Source organism: Chaetodon trifascialis, chromosome 16 (assembly GCF_039877785.1).
Source record: "Chaetodon trifascialis isolate fChaTrf1 chromosome 16, fChaTrf1.hap1, whole genome shotgun sequence".
NCBI classification, from domain to species: Eukaryota; Metazoa; Chordata; class Actinopteri; order Chaetodontiformes; family Chaetodontidae; genus Chaetodon; species Chaetodon trifascialis.
The window spans coordinates 5,077,224-5,100,654 of NC_092071.1; the positions used below are offsets into that span (position 1 = coordinate 5,077,224).

Here is a 23,431-nt window from a genome sequence, read left to right on the forward strand (position 1 = left end):
CCTCTGATGCAAACACAAAACCTCAGTTTGGGTGTGCATTAAGGACATTCACTGGAACTTTCTGACTTTCCTGTCTGGATCAGGCTGCCATCATTCTGACCACAGCTTGATAAACAGAGTTCTGTGACAGCAAAGTAGGTTTCCAGGTTTTGTGGGACAAACAGGACAGAAGAATGTTACAGAGAATGTAGGTCTGTCTTTAAAAAGCCTCAAAGTCAATAACCTGCAGCACATTTGCAAATGAGGCCAAGGATGCAGAGGACACAACATCAGAAGTTTAGGTTCTCACAGGTTCATACAATACCTGACAAATAAAGACACTTAGAATTAATTAAAGTATGAATGTGAAAGCTGCAATTGAATTTCAATTGATACACAATTGAAAAACATGTTTTAATTATTATTACTTGTTTACGTCATTTATGCGTTTAATTATTTGTTTCTGTATTTGTTTTAATATCTATCATTTTCTGTTCGTTTAAATTATTCAGTTAGTTGTTAGGGTATTATATTACTAAAATCGGCAATCGTTTGGGCTTTCTGAATATCTACTGATTGGCTGGATTACAAAAATGATAATAATAATAAAAAAAAAAAAAAAAAAGACAACACCTGACCCCGACGTGATTTGAACACGCAACCTTCTGATCTGGAGTCAGACGCGCTACCGTTGCGCCACGAGGTCCCACGCTTTACTTTCGATTTGTGGCTTAATGAACATGGACAATTCCTCAGGCAGCGCTAATATTGTCGTCGGTTACGATATTATCTCAACCTCAGTGCAAAACACTCATCAAGAACAATAACATAATATCAGGAGAAGCAACACAAAACAGCAGCTTTTGCTCTTGTTAGCTTGCAAGGTAAGCCCTATCTCACGTAAACGAGGTTTAGCTAGGTCAACAGTTACCCCGCTAACATGAGCACGTTGGACAAGGACAGTTAAGTCGAAAACTATAATTTACCTGTAGCGTTAACTTCATTCTCAAACGTCCAAATCACGAGTATGTGTGGAGATGGTGAAGACGGCATTGTTCAGTTGCCAACCGACGACAACACTAACTTTGACACGATGAATGTTCACTGGATTGAAAAGAAGCAGAGATTATGTATTTGACAGCCGTCCCTGGTGGTCTAGTGGTTAGGATTCGGCGCTCTCACCGCCGCGGCCCGGGTTCGATTCCCGGTCAGGGAACTTCTTTTGATCTGTGTACAAAAGAGTGTTACATTCGTCAAAGAGTCATAATTACTTCAGTAGCATGACCTATCTATTTGCACAAACTATTTGCACAATGCACAAAGTATGTGGCTAAAGGATTGTGATATTTTATTCTGTTGTATTTTTTAAATGGATCTTTGTCCCAGTCCAACATCTTAATGTTTCTTGTACTGCTGTAACACGAGAACTGGGGTTCATTAAGGTATTATCTTGTGTACTTTTTTTTTTTTTAATATATATATTATATGTTGTAGTTATATATTGTAGATCTAGAATATGATACACATTTAAATATGAACAATATTACAGTGCTGCTAGAATAGCATGACAGTTGTGGTGAAACTGACGATGAAATTGATAAATCAATCATTAATACATGACAGAGGAGAGATTGGTGTTGTAGCAGAGATGCCCTCTGGTTTGTGTATCTTCATCTTCGCTCCTTCTCTGCAGAGACATTGCGTGTCTTGCTACTGCAGAGAAATCCGTCAAGTTACACAGATTTAGGGAGGGGAGAGCCGGATATTAGGTGTTTAACCTTTTCTTTCAAAATAAAAAATACAAGTAATACGTCAACTATGGAAGCAGAAATGTGCATATGGAAGTTCTATACAGGAGAAAGCACTGATTATTTGTATTAAAAATGAAGTAAAATTACACCAGATGAAATGTATCTGATGCTGTCATTAATGTGTTCTGTTGATAGAAATTTCAAATTCGTAAATCACTAAACAAAATAGAAGAAAACAACAACAACAACAACAACAACAACAACAACAACAACGAAATGAATAAATTCTACACTGAGAACACAGACTAAAGGGAAACTGGAAGCAAAAATTTTGACCTCTTCTGGCCTCTAAAATTACTCAAGTGGAAGATTTTGAATTGTTTTGAAAGGAAAATCCCTCTGTGGTGGAACAGCTACAATTTATTTTCACATATAATCAAAAAGGTTGAGAACCACTGATTACAGCTGTGGCTGTCTCTACAATTCAAGGTATATATCTTTTGACTGTTATGTCATTAATTTCTTATTTTAGTTTATTTGTGTGATTTAAACAGTGCTGTTCATGTCCTTTACCCCTTGTTTGTCTGTCTATTGTGTGAAATTGATAAAACTGATGAAAATCAATTGTACTACTTACAGTACTGTCGCTATTTTTAACAGCAAGGTCAAGGAAGTAAAGCGCCACTGTTCGGTGCTCTTAATTTGCACGGAAGTGCGGCTTTCTCCTCATCGCTAGCCTGACGCTCGGTGGCGGCGCTGCAGCCTGTGCGGTTACAGAGAGGAGGACTGGCCGCTGAGGTTCACACTTCTCCAAATGCCACCGGACCCTGACAGCGGCCTTGGACCGGACGGACGAACAGCGGAAGCACCGCGACGCATGGGACTCTCCGAGAACATGGCGGCGGGAACAACAACCTATTCGGTACCGTGGCGACGATAGATCAGAGGAACGACGCGGTTGGCGGGCTGGTAACGGAGGAGCATCACTTTACACAGGTCAACGAATATCCGCGTAACACCTTATCTCACGATAGATTAGACAGAGATAGAGAAAGAAATCTATCTATCTATCTATCTATCTATCTATCTATCTATCTATCTATCTATCTATCTATCTATCTATCTATCTATCTATCTATTCATTCACTCATTCATTCATCCCCTCATGTTTCTGTAATGATCCTGTGGTGACTTGCATGATCTCTGATGATGGCCTGCCTATAAAAACATCTACAGTATCTTATTTGGCATCTGTGTACTCATTAACTTCGTTCATTAATTGCTGTTAATCAGTAATTACCATGTGTACTGTATATACTGTGTAACACGATCTCATATTAAGCTGTAACATATACAGTTATTATTTTTAGAACATTTTTTCCCATCCTCCCTTTCCCCCCTCCTTTACCTTCTATTAATATCCCCCATTTTTTTCTACCTTTTTCTCCCCTTCTCTCATTTTCTTTATTTTTTTGTCCATCACTTTCTTCCCTTCCTGTGTGCAGGTTAGCTCAGTTCAGATCTTAATTGCCCCACAGGAGGAAATAAATGAGACATTGTAAAAAGAATAATAATAGGAATGAGACAATTGCAGGAGATCAAAAGTGCAGATACTATGCATGCAATACAGAATAACACAGCAGATAAGATGAAGTGAATCAAGAGGCAGAGTTTGGTGTATTAGAGTTAAGAGCATTTACTGAACATGGGATGATGGAAAAATTTAACCTGTTGCTCCAAAATTTCAGAAGACCTTGATGTCAGACTCCCTGAGATGCGCGATGATGCTTCTATGGATGCTACCATTATCATGTTTACAGCAGAGGAAGAGTTGCAGAAAGCAGCAGATCATACGTGTAACTCCTGGAAACTGATGCCACTGATTTGGGATTTGGAAAAGTTGATACTGGCAAGATGAGAGAGATTAGAGATCTGTCATAATGAATTATATTGGTTAAGATTTGCCATACAAGCATGCCTTAAAGTGCCCAAAATATGTACTTAGGTGCAGTACTTGAGTAAATGTACTTCCACCACTGGAGGGATGCAAAAGCTTAAGGAAAGTGGTGTGACATTAATCGCAAATAGCAAGTGAAACTACATTACATACTTCTAATGTGTCATTCATCATGATCACTTATGTTAAGCTTTTGTTTTGAAATTTGCAAGCAGGAGCTGCACCAGTATGAGCCCTGTGTTTGTGTGAGTGTGTGTGTGCGCATCATCCCATGCAGATAGCTGACGGTGTGTATATATATCTCTCCGTCCACAGAGGCGATGAGGGGAAACCTAAAAGCAGCAGCTGGTTTCTAAGCAACAACAGCAGCAACACAGCGTGCGGTACCACACACCATGGGCTACAAGGTAACCTCAGCACGATTCAGCACGCCGAGCAGCAGCTCGACCACAAGCTGCGCTCACTGTCCAACCTGCATGTACGTGCAGTGTGTGAGATAACAGTCCCAGTGAAACCATCAGTCAGTATTTGAAAACTCCAGTGGCTCGCACCTCAGAAATGTGTGTTTTGGATGTTGAAAGCCTCCAGATGACTCACAGCTTCAACAGTAGTAACAGTTACTGGAGGTGTCATGATTCATTCACTGCGCTGATACACCTACAGTAGTATGCACGATGCAGATGTAACTACAAGCATCTGCTGAAAGAAATGCTTCAAAACAGTCAGCTGGGAAGAGGAAATTTAGGGCTTTAACTGAAAACAGGCACTGGAGTGGAGCTGACATGTCTGTGGTTTAAATATTATTGAATGTGTGCTGAAATCATTTGACATTTATTTGGAAACAGTCTCTACAAGCTGGCACATTTCTCAGCAATTGAAAACAACTAAAGTCAGTCCTGTGTAAAGCTGGAGACAGACACGTATTTTATAATTACAGACCGGATTCTTTGCACAGCCAATGGGACTATTTATCTTGTACTACTAACGAATTTCACAAGGAAATATTAGCTGATTAGACACTAAATAGGTGGATCTCAAAAAAGCATTTGATACTATTGATCTTGGCTTATTACTGAAGAAAAATGTAGAATTAAAGGAGTGACACACTCCTGGTTAAGTGTCAATATGTTCAGTGGATACCCACAATTATTGAAGGTTAGTTGTGGTGTCCCCCAGGGCTCAGTGTTCGGCTCATTATTGTTTTCATTAACATATTTTTATTTGCAGATGATACTAACCTATTTTGTTGTGGTAATAATGTGATGCTTTTCCACTTTAGTTGCATTTCTAACTCAATATGGTAAACTCTGGGAAATACCCATAAAACTAAATCAAATCCAGTTCTCACAGTTCAAAATCGAGCCATAAGAACCATAAACTGAATTTAAAGAGCAGCTGTAGTGAGGAGCTCTGCCCAGCCCATGAACAAAGTCGTATAATCTGCTCTGGAGGATCTTCATCTATTGAAATAACTCTGATGATGTCATAGTGATGGTTATCTGGAGACTGTAAATCCATAACAGAAAGCCTGCATTACAAACTGGCATGCAGAGTTTGAAAGATTAGTGAGGGTCGAATTAAAGTCTATTGAATAATGCCTTCTGGGAAATGTAGGATACAGAGTTTATGGAGTTTGACTCATACCGTGGATATCTTGATCCACAACTATTTGACTGATTGCCGTTAGATTCGGTGCAGACGATCAAGGTCCTCAGAGGATGAATCTTAATGAACTCATCAGCAAATGCATTTTATTTATACAGCTTTCAGAGCACTTAAGGAAACCGTACGAGACCCCACGTAGTCAAGCAAGCGGGTGGTTTAGTGAGTCGAATGGCAGAAGAGGACCTGAGAGTGTGTGTAGACGGAGTCCGGAAAGGTACAAAGGCCTTAAAGGTGAGACGCAGAAACTTGAAATGGATACGGTATTTAACAGAGAGCCAGTGAAACTGCCGAGGAACAGGAGTAATATGATCCATGGAGGGAATTCTGGGAATGATACCGGCACCTGCATCAGGAGACCAGAAAGGATGGAAGTGCAAACGTCAATACGAGATGCAGTCGAGGTGTGAATGCTGCTAGGTGTTAGCAACAGACGAAGACGCTTAATATGAAGATCAGATGAAAGCATGCAGACCGAGTGAGTTTGGTGATGCTTCAAAGACGACGTGCTGACTCTTCACCTGACGAGAAGGAAAAACTTTGGAGTTGTCTAAAAACTGTCCATCCGAAATAGATGAATTACCTGCAAGAGCAAGTGTTAGCTTGCTTAAATACTAAGCTAATGTGGTCAACATTATATCTTTCATTATATCAAACCTATTCCCTAGAGCAAGGGATAAAAAACAGATAACGTTTTGGCATCACCATCGAACTTCCCTCATGAGTGTGCTGACACGGTTGTTACGTGGCTGCTCACCTTGAAACACTTAAAGCTCTGTGCTTTGGTTCGGTCTGTTTTGCTGATAAAGAGACGCACATCAACACACCTGCAGCCGTCGGAGCGTCTTGACGCACATCATCCACCCACAGTGGTGTAGCACGGTCAGGCTACGTCACAGACCCGCATCCCAGCCCTCAGCCCTGCAGAGAGGCAGCAGATTTATCGACTGTACCCTCCGTCTTCCATCTCTATGTCACAGCAGTGACTACGCGATGCAGCCAGTGTGTGTGTGGCTGTTGATGTAGCACGGTCACCTACGGTCTGAGTGCAGCTGAATAGTTTGTTGGTGCTGGTGTTAACGTGGCAGCCTCCACCCGTGAGGATCTGCCCAGATCCTGCATTGATTCAGGCTGCAAGAGAAACTTCCCGTTATTCCAACTTTGGATCAATGAAGCATTATTCAGAGAGGGTTTGCCCTGTTTTTAGTCCTGCAGTCACATACGTCTGCGAAACCAGACTGAGAACACATACAAACACACTGTGTACAGCTCCTTTTTACAGTGGAGTTAATATTAGATCTGGCTGAACTGCCGGTGATGGTGTCTTTGCAGCCATTTCGTGCCAATAATCCTGATATCGCCAACACAGAAGTACAACTAGGATGCTGACGTGAACAGGTTCTCTGTGGTGCTTTTGTTCTGTATGTACCAAGTCTATATGGGTGCTTTATATCATGTGATCTCCTAAAACTGACCACACATCAGTCATGCAAGTTTTGGGGGGCTTACAGATTTCGGCGTGGAGGACAACTTCCCCTTTTACTTTGTTTGTAGTCAGCTCTTTTTTTGCTGTGCGTTGTATTCACATTATATCTTACACCATGTTTGTAATAGCTGCTTATGAGAGTCAGTTTTAAAAAGAATTATTGAACCATCTAAACATCTGCAGATCGGTCGGTTCGTGTCTGAGCAGACTGAATCGATTCTCAGGGTTTTTTGTGTGTTTGTCTTCTCTCTTTTAAAGTCATAATTTATACTTTTCTGCCATACTGAGAGACAGGATATTCAGCTGCAGCAGGATATTCCTCTCTGATGCCGAGGCATAAATGTCACACTGCCGACAGCAACCAACCAATCAACCTCTGTGTGGCTTGATTCAGAGCTTTGCTGCTGCTGACACATACATAACCATCTAACTCCCTCTCACTCCACCAGGCCAGATTAAAACTCTCTCTCTCACACACACACACACACGCACACAGACACACACACATACTGCAGACACACATACACTGCAGCATCACACACACTCCTACCTTTTAATCTTGAGTAGTTTATGAGTCTGTAAGTCCATACATAATACACACACACCTCAACTGCCTGTGTCTGTGTGTGTGTGTGTGTGTGTGTGTGTGTGTGTGTGTGTGTGTGTGTGTGTGTGTGTGTGTGTGTGTGTGTGTGTGTTTCTATCCCAGTGGAGACTTTAAACTGACTACACACCAGCTCAGGGGGACCTCCAGTTACTATGGGTCCTCTCGGGTCCAGACTGAACTAGGCTGAAGTTTGGGTAAGGGGAATGCATTATGTTGATGGAGTGGCACGATAGGGTTCATGATATGAACGTGTGTGTGTGTATGTGTGTGTGTGTGTGTGTGTGTGTGTGTGTGTGTGTGTGTGTGTGTGTGTGTGTGTGTGTGTGTGTGTGTGTGTGTGTGTGTGTGTGTGAGAGAAGGGATTTAGGGCAACATCTTTAAGCAGATATCGGGTGACACCACCATCTGTCTGAGGCTCTGAATCTCTGCAGCCAGCAGTGCTGCAGTTATGCAGCCGTTACATTCATTCATTAATTCATTCACTCAGAGGAGGAGGAGGAGGAGGAGGCGACAGGCGTCACACCCTCTGGCAGCCATGTTGAAGGTCCACAGTTGTACGAGCAGCAGCTGTGGTTTTCTGAATTCATTTCAGCTTCAGGTGATCCACACCTGTAATGTGCTGATATTGACCAAAACTGCAGATCTTAAAGCAGCTATCGTGGATATTTTATAATAACAATCTGTGAAATAAATGACAACGTAAAAGTCTCCAGCTCCCCTCAGCCTTACAGAGCTTTAATGTGAGTTTCAGGTCATCGTTTATCTGTCCAGACACAACTTTACTGTTCTGGTTCACTCCCGGTGCTCTAATAGCATCGTTTTCAGAGAAATAGCTGTAAAAAGCCACTTAACACGAGCAGCAAACAGCAGACAGACGCAGTCAGAGACTAGCTGGTGATCATAGTGGAGCATTTAGAAGCTGAGGAGCCAGATATTTCCCTCAGGAGTTGGTGGAGACCAAAAATAGAGCTAAAACAGAGTGAATACCAGGCTCTGTTACAGCTGTATGTTCAAGCTTTCAGCTTAAAAGGTGATGATGACAGAGCAGATTTTGAGTGCAGGTCATTAATTAAAAATGAAATAAACTTATTTAGCTCAAAGGGGGACCCAGTCCGGGTTGAAACAGCCCTGCTTAGTCAGATATTGATGAAAATGTGTATTGATATTCATCAGAGAGGATGTGCACAGCTCCTTCCTTCAGTTGAAGCGAAGTGGAAGCAGCTGTTTCCCTCAAAAGCCTCATTAAAATCTGTTCAGTCACTTTGTTTGATTTCAGCTGGAGGTGCAGATGGTCTGAACCGGACTCAGAGCTTTCATTTCAATAATCTCATGAAAGGAAGCCACTGAAGTCCTGTCAGAGTTCATTACGTCATTCTGCAGATGTGTGAGTGTTTTCTCTCTCTGACTGCTGAAAAGTTAGCTTTGCTGTGACACAACATTTCACTGTTTCAGCCTCTTACTTCTCTCTTTGGAGCTTTTCTTTTCTTTTTGTTAGTTTGGTGAAAACCGTTGATTTCTTGAGTTTTGAGGACATTGATTTGGGGTCTTCTAATGGACAGTTTTTGGCATTGTTGCGGCAAATAATCTAAAGCTGAAACAATCGATGTTGATTAAATAGTTACTGATTACAGAAAAATAGTCGGCTACAATTTTGATAAATGATAAGTAGTTTAAATTTAATGAATTTAATTTTAGCCATGTTAGCTGTGGAGAGACAGACTGAAATATGGCTCCATGTGAAATATGGCTCAGACACATGAATTCAGTCATCTTCTGACTTTTCCTCCAGTGCCATCTTCAGGTCAAACTTTGCGTTTGTATACAATAGTTTGGTCGATATATTCTCACCTGACATTCCTGATATTCTCTTAATAATATTATACTCAACATGCTTTCCTCCAGATATTGCTGTTGTCCTCATGGAACCAGGATGCGTCAGGCTGCAGTTCCTACTGTGGCTCTTGATAGAAAACGAGTTGTTCAGACAGTAATTCAGATCAAAGTGGGGCTGTGTTGTCCTTCGTGTGGCAACAGTGTGTCAGGCAGCACAAAGTGGAGCTCAGTGCTGCGTATTCAGCCCCTGGCTGTGTGCATACCAGCTGCTGCGTGTGCAGACATAACACAGCAGGAACATACTCATTTTATACGTTCCCTGCACTCGTATGCAGCACAGACAGCCATCATGTGAGAATCTGTGCTCCACAGGGTCTGATCTGTGCCGTGGTTTCAGTGGGTTCCCGTCCACACACCTCCTCATTCTCATCTCATCTGCTGCCGTCCGTTTGGCCGCATGTGTTGCAGCATAAACTGAGCTCAGGTGGCATGTTTAATACTGAATCCTGGGTTGGGTAATGCTTACATGAAACAAATCTTTCTTCAGCTTCGCCATCCATTTTGTATCTCTTATCCCGGTAAAGGTCATGTTGGCATGAGGCAAAGCAGTGTAGCTCAGACACAGTCCAGCTGCTTCTTCCAGCTCCTCCTGGGGCCTCCTCCCAGTTGACTATGCCTCCACTGGGAGGTATCTCCTCTGAGAATTGTCCCCTTATAATGGTGGAGAGGTTTTCGGGGCATTTGTCATGAATGACAGCATGCTTCACAGTTATTTGGGGTAAACTGATAGAAAAAGAAAACTGAAATATTATGTGAACCCTGCAGCTCTCCTACCTGCATTCTTCTACCTGCTGCAGGAAACGCTGAGTCATGTGAGACCACCTTCCTCCCTGCAGGCACTTATGTTGGCTCAGTGATTACGTTTCACTATTTTTTGTGAGACTGAGCCTCACTCTTCAGCACTAGCTCAGCCACAGGGCTAAAACAATCTGTGGACGTTTGGCAATGCCTGGCACTGACAGTGTTTGGTTTGCCAGCTTCAGTGCAGGATATCTCTAATCACCATGTTCAGCCCTGTTTCTCTTCTCTGTCTCGCTTTTGCTTTGGGATATTCATGCGCTAAGTTTTGGAACTACAGTTGCCATAATTTGGGAGCTTTGGAGAAGTAAATAGGAAGTATAATGTTCCATTCTGGGCTAAAACTTGTTTTTTTTAGTCTGTATTTGAATGAATGTAACCTAGAAATAACTAGCACTACTAAGGCATCATGGTTTTGGTTGTCAGTTTTCTTATTTCCTGTTTTATGTTGAAAATATTTTCCTCGTGTGTTATCTCTTGCTTTACTTCCCGTGTTTCCCCACCTTTGTGATTGTTGATTTATTTCACCTGTGCCTCACCGCGCCTCCCTCTCCAGTGTCCGTGCCAGTTACTCCTTTTACTTTGATTGTTTCAGCCCTTTTGATGGTTTGCGCCTTTTCATTGGATTTACTGGCCTGTTTAGATTTATTGGATTTGCTCTTTGCCTGCTTCATCCTTCCTGTAAGCCTTTCATTAATAAACTGTTTGAACTGCGCCTACCCGGACTTTTTAAGTCTGCATCTGGAACCAACTCTTCGCCTCCTTGTTTTCCCTGAATGCGAAATCGTAACAAAAGGTGATGATTCTGTGTTTAAGTGCTGCAGTTTTAATGACCGTCATGATTTCTAAGTGGATGTATGGACATTTATTTACATATTCCTTGAAAGTGTAAGTTACACATAATCTAAAAATGTCTTGCCTGTGTTTGACTCATGTGCTTGGATCTGAGTCGCGGCTCTGAGATGCATTGTTCCTTTAACGTTTAAAGCAGATTTTGACAGTCGGCCACTGGAGTTTAAATGGCGCCGTGATCTCTGCTGCTGCGGCTGAATCTACTGACGGTGTTGATAAGGCGCCAAGTCAGCACTTTTTCAACACCTGCATGCACCTCACATCTCTCCCTCCACACCCTGATTTTAATAATGTTTCCTCTCGAAGTATTTTTCTTTAATCTTGTTTTTGTCTGTGTGCTTTCTGACATGGTACATATTTCCTCTTCTTGTCCTTCATGATGTCATCCATGGTCATTGTTATTTGTGCTAAATCCACACTCCTGACCAGCCTCATTTATTTCCATTCAGTGTGACTCATAGTCAGGTCGAATGTGTCGGCTGCATAAACATTGTGCGATGAAGGACTTCATCCTGTGATAGACTTCCTTCTCTCTGTCCTCCTTGTTCTCTCTATCTTTCTCTCTTTTTCTCATTATCTTTAGGCCTCTCTCGTCCTGCCTTCACTCCTTTATTCCCGTCTGGCCTGTCCTCTGATGAATCAAGCCACCCTCCTCCTCCTCCTCCTCCTCCTCCTCCTCCTCCTCCTCCTCCTCTCTGCTCTTTCTCCCTGATTTCACTCATTGCCTGGGGCAGTGATGGCATGCTCCCATGTCCTTATTCTTCATTGTTGTTTCACTCACTCACTTACAGTATGAGAAGCAGGGATTCAGCACGAAGGCCTTTTTGTATGTTTGTTTGTTTGTTTGTTTCATCTTGTGAATGAAGTAGTCCCAATTAAAGCTTTGGCTCAAATTACAAACAGAATATTTTCTCACATCTAGTGGTATGTAACCACGCAGACAGGTTTGGTTTTGGGTCTGTGGATTATTGTTATTACACTATGTCATGGAAATAATTGCGAAGCGTTTTGTTGATTGGTGTCTGATTGGACACAAAAACAGGAATTTAAAGGATTTATAAATGAATGAATCCATAAATAAATAGGTCAAATTTAAAAGCCAATTCATAGGGGGATCCTAGTGCAGTGTTTTACCAACACAAGGTCCAAAGTGTCACATGAATACGAAATTTAAAAAAAGGAAAATGGAAAACACTTTTGTTTACAGCTCTGTTCTAGTTATGAGAGCGAAGATCCTGTTGACTAACTGCTCACAATGCAGATGAGAGCTGCCAACAAATGCCCCGACCAGTCAAGATTTCATTTACACTCATATTAACAAAGTAAAATTTTCAAACCTAGAAAAACTGACTTTGCTCGACATTTGGGGCACAACATTGACATCTTTTCAGCTTTCAAGTTGATGTGCTGAATTTGAAAGCAAACATTTTATTTCCACATCCAGCAGTTACAGAACAGCAGGATCGTTCAGTTGAGCTGTGTTTGTACCCACCTGATGAACGTTAGCCCAGTGTTCTCTCTGTTTTAGCTCTGTTTTTGGTCTCTACCAACTCCTGAGGGAGATCTCTGGATTATTAGCTGCTAAATGCTCCACTGTGATCACCAGCTCAACGCTAACTGTGGTGAGCAGGTGGTTTACTGAAGGATTTTAGCTTTTTGTCTGAGAACTTGTCTTTGTTTTGTACGTTTCAGGCCATAACACCAAAACAGTGAGCTAAAAGAAGCTAAAGTGTTCTGTAGAGCTGAAGGGAATGATTCAGTGTCTGAGCATTAAATGTACCGTCACTCTGATCCATTGCACGCTCTGTCGCCCACAGCAGGCAGGCTGTTTTTGCTCTGTTTGTTAATACAAAATGGAGTAAACCAGGATGTGAAGTGTGGAGACATTTTGGATTTGGCACCATAGATAGGGGCCAAAGGTAACGCTTGAATGAATAAGAACAGATTCTGTGTTAGTTCCCGTTTGTCTGTGCTAGATTTTTGGAAAAAATTACTCAGTTACTTAAATCACTACTAGAAGCATCTTCCTTTAGCTTCATGTCAACTGTTGGAATCTGTTACTGTCCTGATTTGTCTCATACAAGAGATTCAGATGACTTGTCCGGAGAGTTGTCTGTCAATGTGCGTGTCCTCTGCAGATCCCCGGGGCGGCAATGGACAGAGTCAGCCTGCTGTGGCGTCTGAGGCGTCGGGCTCGCCGTGGAGCGGTCTGCATGGCCTTCTTCTGCATCTCCATGGCTCTGCTCTACGCTCTCTGTGCTGAAAACAGTGTGCCCGTCACAGATGCCATCTTCGGGGTCCGGGCGCGAACCCGGGCTCAGCCTCGTGCACACTCTGTCATCAAGGTCTGTCGCCATGTTTGACTGTCGCGTTGGTTTTGTAGCAGCCAACCACAACTGGTTTCAGGTGGTAATATATGATTTTATCCAGCTGGTTAAAAATACATCTAAACAATACATTCTTATAACTTCATCTTACGCATGAAGATCAGTTTGGTCATTATTATGGTGAATATCATCTCGGGATGATCGTATTTCAATAAATTTTGTATGATTTACGAGGTTCAATGAGTTGACACATTTGCAAGCAACGACCTCCCAGACTAAATAATGAAGCCAACACAAGGGCTCAAACTGCAGTTCCTCAAATGGCCACATGAGGCTGACTCAAAAAGCCAACCAATCCCCATAGACCCCCACATTAAAAACACCCATTTTACAGAAGAAATAAACAAAAAATGGTGTTAGGTTAGTAAGAGTTGCACATTTGAAGAATTCAACAGCAGTAAAATTCAAATGTAGAAAATAACACAACTTTTTACGTGTAATATATGAAAAAATTTATTAAAATTTATATTTTGAATAAATAGCTTATATGGATATTGTTGTTTCTCTGATTCCACACAGGTGCTGCGAGGCGGAGCCAAGCCCATGTACATCGACCCGCAGAAGCTCCCAGGTGTCGTCCCAGGTGACCCTCATCGTCCAATCCCTGTCCTCTCCTCTCCAAACCACACCCACGAGGCCGTGGACTCCACGCCAAAGCGGAGGCAGAGAGACCGGGAGCCGTCCGGGTTTTTCTCTCGGCTGCTGCCGCGCCCGTTCGTTCGTGCGCTGGAGACCCTGTTCGGAGGTCGGCGGAGGGGAGAGCTGAGTGGCCGAGTGGGGGACGCGGAGTTCTTCGGGCCTCACGGACTTTTGGGAGAGGTGTGGGATGACGAGATGTCCAGTAGCATGCTGGGAAGCAGACTGAGGAAGGTGGTGCAGAATTATCAGGTGAGAGTTTATTATTCAGTGAAGCATTTGAAGAAAGAAGTCTGAATTCTGAGGAAAAATCTGAATTTTAAGAATAAACTTCATTAAAATAATGCACTTTTTTTTTCTAGTGACTGTACTGTCATAATTCTCTCATTTTATCAGAATTCAGACATGATTTTCGAGACACGTTGATTTTTTTGTCCCTGGTCGTCTCCTTGTGTTTCCGTCAGGCAATGAATAAGTACGGAGTCGAGTTCTCTGGCCCCGGTGGCGTCTCCAGCAGGCCCAAACTGAGCGGTCCTAAGCTTCTCTGCCAGCTGAAGGACAAGGTAGAGGTTACGACTCTGACCCCTGACCTCCAGCCCTTCTCTGCGCTGCCCTGGGCCACCCAGCTCCCGCCGAAGCAGCTGACCTCTGACCTCGGGTCGTACAAGAGCTGCGCTGTGGTGTCGTCCGCAGGATCGCTCCGCTCCTCTGGACTGGGCAAAGAGATAGGTGAGATACCTTGACATCAAATCAAGGTTGTCAATCATAGGAGATTATTTTGTCTCATATACCACAACTACATAACAAACGAACAAAGATGGGTTGAGTTTAAATCTTCCGCCATGTTTCAGGTCTGTTTTTAATCCATTTAAGGTCGTAGTTCGGTTAGTTTCACCAGTTAGCTAAGTGCTAACAGAGCCTGTAGCATTAGTGCTGATCACCGCTTGCCGAAAACATCTTTTATGTGTAACATCCACATTAACCTGCTCTTTGCTGCATAGGTGGCGCTATGTCCTGTAAATTATTACTTTTATTTTTATCCAAGAAGAAGAATGTGTTTCCATTTTTTCTGCTGATTAGAGTCTTACGTCTATTGATTGAAAAGCACACAAACGTGACTCCTTAACACATACAACCTATTTAATTCAATTCCTCTGCAGCATTTGTCAGAAGTCTCTGAGGCGACACCAGACAGAAACATCTGGACGTCTTCAGTGTCACAACAGTTTCTACTTGAGAGTTTATATGCAGTTTATTTACAGACACAGAAACAGACAGAAGTTTCACTTCCTCTCAAACTGTTTTCTATTTATACATCTCAGACTCTCACGATGCCGTGCTGCGCTTCAACGCAGCGCCCACCACCGGCTACGAGAAGGACGTCGGCTCCAAAACCACGATCCGCCTCATCAACTCGCAGGTAAACACGATGACCAGTGAAAGGACACGTAAGGCTGCAGACACAGAAACCGAAAGACGTGTCTGTATTTCACAACACAGTGCTCCATCTGACCTCACATCGAATGTTCAGACAACAACTAAAATCTGAAATAACTTCGTCAAACAGCTTCAGGTGCCTCACCACCTCCTTCTGGACGAGAACCGACCCTGATCCGCACGTAGTCCAGGAAAACCTTATCAAATACCCATTGCACAAGTCTAACTTTTGCTTTTAGTAAAACAATTGATTCTTCATCAGCACGACTGAAATCATGCTGATAGTTGCTATGGTAACAGTTTGCCGATGATGCTGCTTTCAACTATTTTTGTCTTCACTCATGCACACGATTCAACAGAGAAAAACATTCACATCAGGACAAATTATCAAACAGTTTTTACATTTTAAAACAATACGTGTAATGCACCGATTAGGACAGTGTTCTTACATTATTTGACATTTTCACATGTAGATATTTTAAGTTTTTAACGTTTTAAACTTAAATTTCAGCCTCAGATTCAGATTTATTCATTCCAAACTAACTTAACATGGTATAAAACATTATTAAAGATTATTTAGATTAATGCATGAAGTGAGATATCAGTGAGTGTCACTCTGTTATAGATACGATATAATGCATTTGTTTTTAAATTAATTTCTACCTGTCTTATAGGTGATGGCGTCTGATGACCACCGTTTCCTGTCCAGTTCTCTGTACAGCTCAGGTGTCCTGGTAGCCTGGGACCCCGCCCCCTTCTCTGCTGACCTCACTCAGGTAACGTTCACATCACACCTTGAATGAATGAATGGAAACCCACAGTATTTTAAAATGTTTTAATAGAAGCCTTCATGCTTTGTCCCCCCCGCAGTGGTACAACAGGACAGACTACCCCATCTTCACCCAGTACCAGAGATACAGGAGGCTTCATCCCACGCAGCCTTTCTACATCCTGCATCCTCGCTTTGAGTGGCAGCTCTGGCAACGAATACAAGACAACATGGCCGAGCCCATCCAGAAGAACCCTCCCTCCTCCGGCCTCCTTGGTATGAGAAACGAGAATGAGAACTCACTCACCACTTCCTGTTCATGATCAAAAAAAGGAAGTAAATAAGAAACACAGTAGAGTTCAGTAAAGAAACACGCAGTCGAGTACAGTTGAGTTCTCTCTGTTTCCTCTCCAGGCACCGTCCTGATGATGTCGCTGTGTGAGGTGGTGCACGTTTACGAGTTCCTGCCGTCCCACAGGAAGACGGAGCTCTGCCATTACTACCAGCGCTTCTTTGACGCCGCCTGCACGCTCGGCGCCTACCACCCTCTGCTGTACGAGAAGAACCTGGTCAAACGCATGAACCAGGGCTCCGACCGCGACATCTACAGCTACGGACGCGTCACGCTGCCTGGGTTCAGCAAGCTGAACTGCACCCGGGATGATGGAAGTGGACCCAACCACTGACTGGAAAATACAGAAGCACACACACGCGCACACACACACACACACACACACACACACACACACACACACACACGATGCAAAGCTGAACCCTGCATGACGACACAATGAGGACAGACGCATGAACACTTCATACGCACTGCCAAACCAAAAGGAAAGCTGTGCCACTCACTATGAATATTACATGTCCTTATTATAGGCTGTAAACACTGAAACACACGTTTATTTGTCATAGCACTCACACACACACATTGAGAGATGTGCCTGTCGTTCACACATACATACACACCCTTATGAGATAATGTTCATCCCTGAAACCTAAACTCTAATATCATCCCTTAAAGGACCATACCACTGTTTTTAAATGTTTCAGCTGCTCATCTTGTGCGTAGTATCAGATTTTAGGCTGATTTCCTGCCTTCCAGACAAAATCTGGAACACTTTATGTACATACAATACAAATTTTGTACATACAAATTTATGTAGCTGACCATTGAACAAGAAGCACACATATATAGAAGCAAGCAGTCCCATTAACCATCCATAGAAAGTAATATTTATTTAATAACATACCCAAAACTATTTAACTGTGGGAGAAATTGGGGACTATTGTAGTGGGACTGTTTTCAGCAGCGGATTAATCCACATTTGGTGCTCCATTCTATTTTTCTCCTTTTTGTTGTCAACTGTCACACATCTAAGTATCCGTGAATAATTTTGAGTTTATGAAATAATCTCCTGTTGCAGCCAAACAGTTATAAAGTAGACAGGCTGAAAACACCGGGTATGCTTTGGAAACGTGAGTGGTTTATTGGACTGAAACAAGTAAAATCAACAGTATGGTCCTTTGCTTTAATTCAAATCTTAATCTTTAACCGAGCCAAAGTCTTAAACTGACAAAACAGTCATCACACAGAGCTGTACAGGTGAGGGCCTTCAGATGTACATACTGTAACATATCAGTCATTCCACTGTGAGGCACCGCTCCCACTCCTCCACCTCCATCTTTAACCCTGAATCACAAACCTACTTTCCTTTTGATTGTCGCTCGGACGGCAGCTGTTTCACTTTGAGCTCTGTTTTCAACATGCTGTGGAGCCAATTTTGTTTGTTTTTTTTGTTTGATGGTAGAGTCTAGATCAGCTTCTGGATCAGTTTTTCACTGCCGATAACTGCTTCCCTTACATCTGATCATACTGAGGAGCGATCTCATTCGGCTCCATTGCTTTAGTTTCTGACATGTCTTCTGTGGCTTGGATTTTACTTTTTGGACTTTTCTACTGCCCTATTTTCAGGGCTTGAAAAGCACTTCTACAAGCAGCATGATGTCTTGGCTTGAAGTGATTGTATCTGTTCTCTGAGTGTGCGAGAGGGAAGTTTCCTGACTGTGAGTGGTGGTGTGAAGAAGTGTCCTAACACAAAGGAGCCAGAGTACGCCCACATTAAATTTGTTAAATTTTAAAAGGCATCTTCTTCTCTCTTATAACTGCCTGGTGTTTGTAACTAAACTATGATATCTTCAGTTCTTGAAAAAAAAAAGCATTTAATTTAGTTCCCTCAAAAAAGAAGCTCTTGAAAAGTCTTAAATCGTGTCTCTTGGCTGCCGTAGGCGCTAATGTTAGTCATGAAATGTGTCTGTACGTGATCGCAGGCTGTCAGGAGACGTTACACACCTGTAAACTGGAAGTGGGATTGTTGTGACAGTGGATTTGGCTGCAGGAGGCTGTTTAATCCCTATTTCTGGAGTTTCAGTCACACGCTGTCACTGCTGCGAAGCTCGTCAGCTCAGAACAAACAAGGGAAGAAAAAGCTAAAGCTTGAATTAATTCATTCATTTTTAATGGCTTAATGTGGCGCTCCATTTTCCGCCACTTGTCCAGGTCACTTTAATTTAATTGATTATATGATTATGGAAGTACTAAAAAATATATGTAATAATAAATAATTCTAGGCCTTTTCCTTCATAGTTTAATACTTTGGGCAATATTACTATAAAACAGCTGTGATACTGCATTTAGTTTTTTTACAAGTATTGAATTTAACTTGGAAGTTCACAAGATGTTTCGTTGTTTGGCAACTAAAAAGAGGAAGAAGATTTGGCTATTTTCCTTCTGTTAAGGTGTTTATGTGCAGACAGAGATGGATGTGCAAACGTCCTTAACTTAGACACAACATAATAAAGAAGATGAAGAAGGTAGCTCTTAGCCAACAACAAAGGACTCAAAGCCCAGTTCGATTACACCCATCTGAGAGTTAGCTCTTAAATAAGACACAACATGTGACTCAAACAGCCTCTTGAGGTGTATTTCCTCCCCTGTCTTTAGCCTCTTTGCTCAGCCAGGACCCTCACAGAGATGAAACTGATCCCCATCTCCTCATCTGGAGAACAGAACAAGAGGAGTTCACTGAAACGCTGGACTGCTCCTTTAATGAAGAAGCTTGAGGAGTGAGTGAAGTGGTCAGAGAGCTGATGAATGTCTCTACATCACACACACACACACACACACACACACACACACACACACACACACACACACACACACACACACACACACACACACACCTGGATCTGTTATTGGAGAAAATACTGCCTGCGGACAATTCCCAATAGTCTTTTTATACTTCTTACATAGTGTATATATTCTAGCGGTAATACCCAGGAGGACGTCTTTAGCGTGATTCTCAGCTGTGAAGCAGATCAGAGTTTTATTTCTACAAATGTTACGACCAACGTCTGATTCTTTTGTGGTTGTTCAGAACAACACTGCGCATAAGTGCATGATTTCCTCAGAAAAGTGCGTAAACCATGCTAAGGTAGCAGCTTGCTAAAGTAGGCTAGCTAAAGTGGGTATGTGTGGTGGGACATAACAAAAGTGAGCAACGTGTTTGTAGTTCTTTCTCTCCTTTTTTTTTCTTTTTTGGCTTTTTTTAATGAAAAATGTCAATTCGTAACCATAAAATGTGTATGTTTATCAAATATACTGTACAGACGTTGCCAGCTAGCTTCACTGGAGGCATGAATCATTTCACTGGCTGATTTAAACTTCATTAGTGAACCCAGTTTTTCTTTTTCTCTTTGGGAAAGTAACTAGTTTTGAAAATGGAAAGCTAATATCACAAGCTTGAAATGCAGCAGCCCCAAGATATCAAAGGTAGACTGTTAGCTTAGCTGGTCGTACAAGTTCAAAGTAGTCATCTGCAGCTATTAGCTAGTTAGCTAAATGAATGTGATCAGGAGCTTTGACCAGAAGTCCTTCTCTGTTGTTCAGATTTTCCAGGTCTGTGTCTGAAAATGCTTCAGGAACTAAAACTCCAGTCTGCTCACACATCTGCATCGCTGTTATATTCTCAGTATTATCACAAAAACAGCCTCCAGGGTATTATTACTTTTATTCTATTATTACCAACGCATGTGTACCATCCCTGAAAGTTTTCTCCAAAGTAGTGTAGCAACAGGAGAAACAAGAACACGCTGCATCTCTGATAAACAGAGAAATTAACCGCATGGCATGAATTCAGCTTTTATCCTTTCATTTTTCTTAACTAAGCGTGACCATTTACGTAAGATATGCATATTGTTATTAGCATCATCGCTTGTGAGCCGGGTCGTTTGCATGCAAACACAGACAATGAGCCTGGATTACAGAGCGAGTGTGATGCTCCTTGGACAATGGATGTTATGTTTGTCTAAAATACCAGATTCTTCTCCAACGAGAAATAGAAACCTCACTGGTTTAATATCTGCTGTAAATAAGGGTCTCAAGACAAGTTTCTATCTGTGTAGATGGATAGTGAACAGTATTTCATCGATTCAGTGCAAAATTAAGAACTCACGCAACAGAATATACTGGATATAAGTGATTTGCAGAGCAGATCTGTATGCTGTAGCAGACATAAATGCAAATGAATATGTGTTGTTTTGAATGAAATGTGTCAACCACTCTTGGATGGGTTGCCATGAAAAATGGTAAAAATAATCATGACCCTCTCAAGATGAATTGTAACAACTTTGCTGATCCTCTGATTTTTGCCATCATCTGGTCAAATTTCAGTGTGTCCAATACTTTGGTTTATGACCAAATACAAAAACAAAACTAATGACATTCCCATCAGCCTCAGCTGTGCGTTGTATTGAGCAAATGTTAGCATGCTAACACGCTGTGGTAAACGTTATACCAGTTTAAGGTCAGCGTGTTAGCGTTTTCATTGCAAGCATGTTAGCATGCTGACATTAGCATTTAGCTCCAATGTGGAGAAGTACAGGCTTACAGAGCCACTGGCATGGCTGTTCAAACACAACTCCCAGAAAACTATCTTGTCTTTGAGCCAGTGTGACGATGAAGCTGCCATGTGTGATTTGCTGTGTACTTTGTACCTTAATGGGAACTTTGGAGACTACAGGAGATAAACACAGGACAGTGGGTGGAAGTGGGGGTCAACCCGGGCCCAGTAACAGAAGTCTTACCCCTGGAACCGTTAAAGAGTTCATTTTTCTGAAAAGACATGTTGACGCATGGAGTTTCTCCTCAGTCTGAAGCCGAATGAATCAGAGCTCGACCGTTCTCTGAGAAACAAAACGGAGCCGCTGTTGTTTTTTCTAATCATTTCACTTTCATGTTTTTACTAGGAATTTATTGTTTATTCAGGAGGAAAACACTTGAATAATTGATGTCATTGCATTTCAGAGGAAAACTAGGAGAACATTTTCTCCCTATGCAGTTGCACTCTTGTCCTGACTCCTGCTCATTTAATTCGACCGTCAGCGTACGCTTGTGTGAAACCCTTTGACATTTTCTTTTAGCTTATGGATGCACTTTTTCCTCTGCTTTGCCTTCATCCTTTAGGTTTCTGAGAGGGTTGGTTGTTAAGTTGTTTGCTGTGGTTTCGTGTGGTTGGTTGTATTTATAATGTGGTTACTTTTGCTTTCATCTGCCCTCAAAACATACCACTGCCTTTTGTGAGCATTTCATCAGTTAACCTTCCTGTAATCGAGTTAGATGAAACACGTGTAAATGCCAAATGTACAGTTTGATCATTCCTAAGTGAAAGGTGTCCAAATCATTAGCTTGTGTTGTTTTTTTTAGCTTGTGCTAGCAGCATGGCTGTGGGGATGGTGATGTCTGTGCATCAGTCAGTTGGTTCACTGCCTTGTTCCAGACTGAGATATTTCAACAACTGTTGAATGGCTGCCATGACATTTTTTACAGGCGTTCTTGGTTCCCAGTGGATGAATCCTGATGACTTTGTGGTTTTGTGAAATATCTCAACAACTATGTGATGGATCACCGTGAAATCATCAAATGCCATCATGACCCACCCACTGCCTGAATATGATGTTTCACATTCACACGGGCTATAAAACACACTTCATGGCTCTAAACTGTGTCATGATCCTGCTTCTCTGCTTTCATAACAGTGCATTTTTAACCCTGCATGCATTAAATTCGGTTTCCAAAACCAATGCTGAAAATGTTCAAGTCAAGCATCTGCTTTGTTGGATGAATTATTCTGGTTATTAATGTTGTATTTTGAAGATTCCTCATTGTGTTATAAAACCTGTCAGTGAACTGTTTACATGATGTTTGGTTAATGACTTAATGTTTCAGATGTCGAGTCCACCATTTTATCTGTGTGAGCAGGAGTTTGTGACAATCTAGAGTGAAACACATCTTTGTGGATGTTGGGATGAAGAAAATACATTTAATTTAAACTTTAAAACTGAGGCCATCAGTCAATAAAGAACTGACAACAAAAAGGCTCCGGAAATCATTCTTAAAGAGTGCAGGAACTGACACAAGATAAGATCTTCCATGTACTTCAGATTAAAGAAAGAGGAGGCCGCCCCCTGGTGGTCAAACTGCTCCCAGATGTTTTTAATGCTGAATACAATTCAAAAATAAATTACAAGATATCTCAATATGTAGATGAACCATACATAAGTAACTGCCAAAATACATACATAAATTGTTTGATTTACAAAATAACAACATACAAAAATAACATCAACAATAATAATTCAATAAATGAAATGAATATACAAATACACTCTGAAACAAGCACGGACATAAATAATTAGAATGAATGCACCATATTACGTGTTTTTGACAGACAGTATGAAATCCTGCATCAATTAGGCTGTAAAACTTCTTTAACTAGTCTGTTTTATTTATTTATTTATACTTTTTAATTTTTTTAATCGTTATTTTTATTCATGTAGATAGATAGATAGATAGATAGATAGATAGATAGATAGATAGATAGATAGATAGATAGATAGATAGATAGATAGATAGATAGATAGATAGATTCTGTTTCTTATTGTTAGTTCACATGAATGTGTTTCACTCTTTCTTGTACTCAATGAAGATTAAAAAAAAAAAAAAAACTGTGGAAAACACAAATACCAACAGGCGATTGATTGGATGTGGTCGCATGACTGAATACCTCGCGCCTATGATTCATATTCATACATTATAACATATTAAAACAGCTAAATAAACTTTATATCTTGTCGTCACGCCGCACTTTGATGCT

General features: G+C 41.6%; 1 protein-coding gene and 2 non-coding genes across 3 annotated transcripts; 2 read left to right on the forward strand and 1 right to left on the reverse strand.

Moving 5' to 3' along the window:
* Positions 1-613: 613 nt before the first annotated feature.
* Positions 614-685, reverse strand: trnaw-cca (transfer RNA tryptophan (anticodon CCA)). Its single transcript has one exon. It is a non-coding gene; the product is annotated as a tRNA-Trp (tRNA).
* Positions 686-1,123: 438 nt separating this feature from the next.
* On the forward strand, positions 1,124-1,195 carry trnae-cuc (transfer RNA glutamic acid (anticodon CUC)). The gene has a single exon. It is a non-coding gene; the product is annotated as a tRNA-Glu (tRNA).
* A 1,254-nt stretch (positions 1,196-2,449) lies between these two features.
* LOC139344397 (beta-galactoside alpha-2,6-sialyltransferase 1-like) lies at positions 2,450-22,645 on the forward strand. The gene is made up of 9 exons (XM_070982517.1): positions 2,450-2,726; positions 4,003-4,094; positions 13,124-13,330; positions 13,892-14,260; positions 14,473-14,737; positions 15,331-15,428; positions 16,120-16,221; positions 16,316-16,490; positions 16,629-22,645. The coding sequence occupies exons 2-9, from the start codon at positions 4,083-4,085 to the stop codon at positions 16,898-16,900; spliced, it is 1,500 nt and encodes a 499-aa protein (XP_070838618.1). The 5' UTR covers positions 2,450-2,726; positions 4,003-4,082; the 3' UTR covers positions 16,901-22,645.
* Positions 22,646-23,431: the final 786 nt, after the last annotated feature.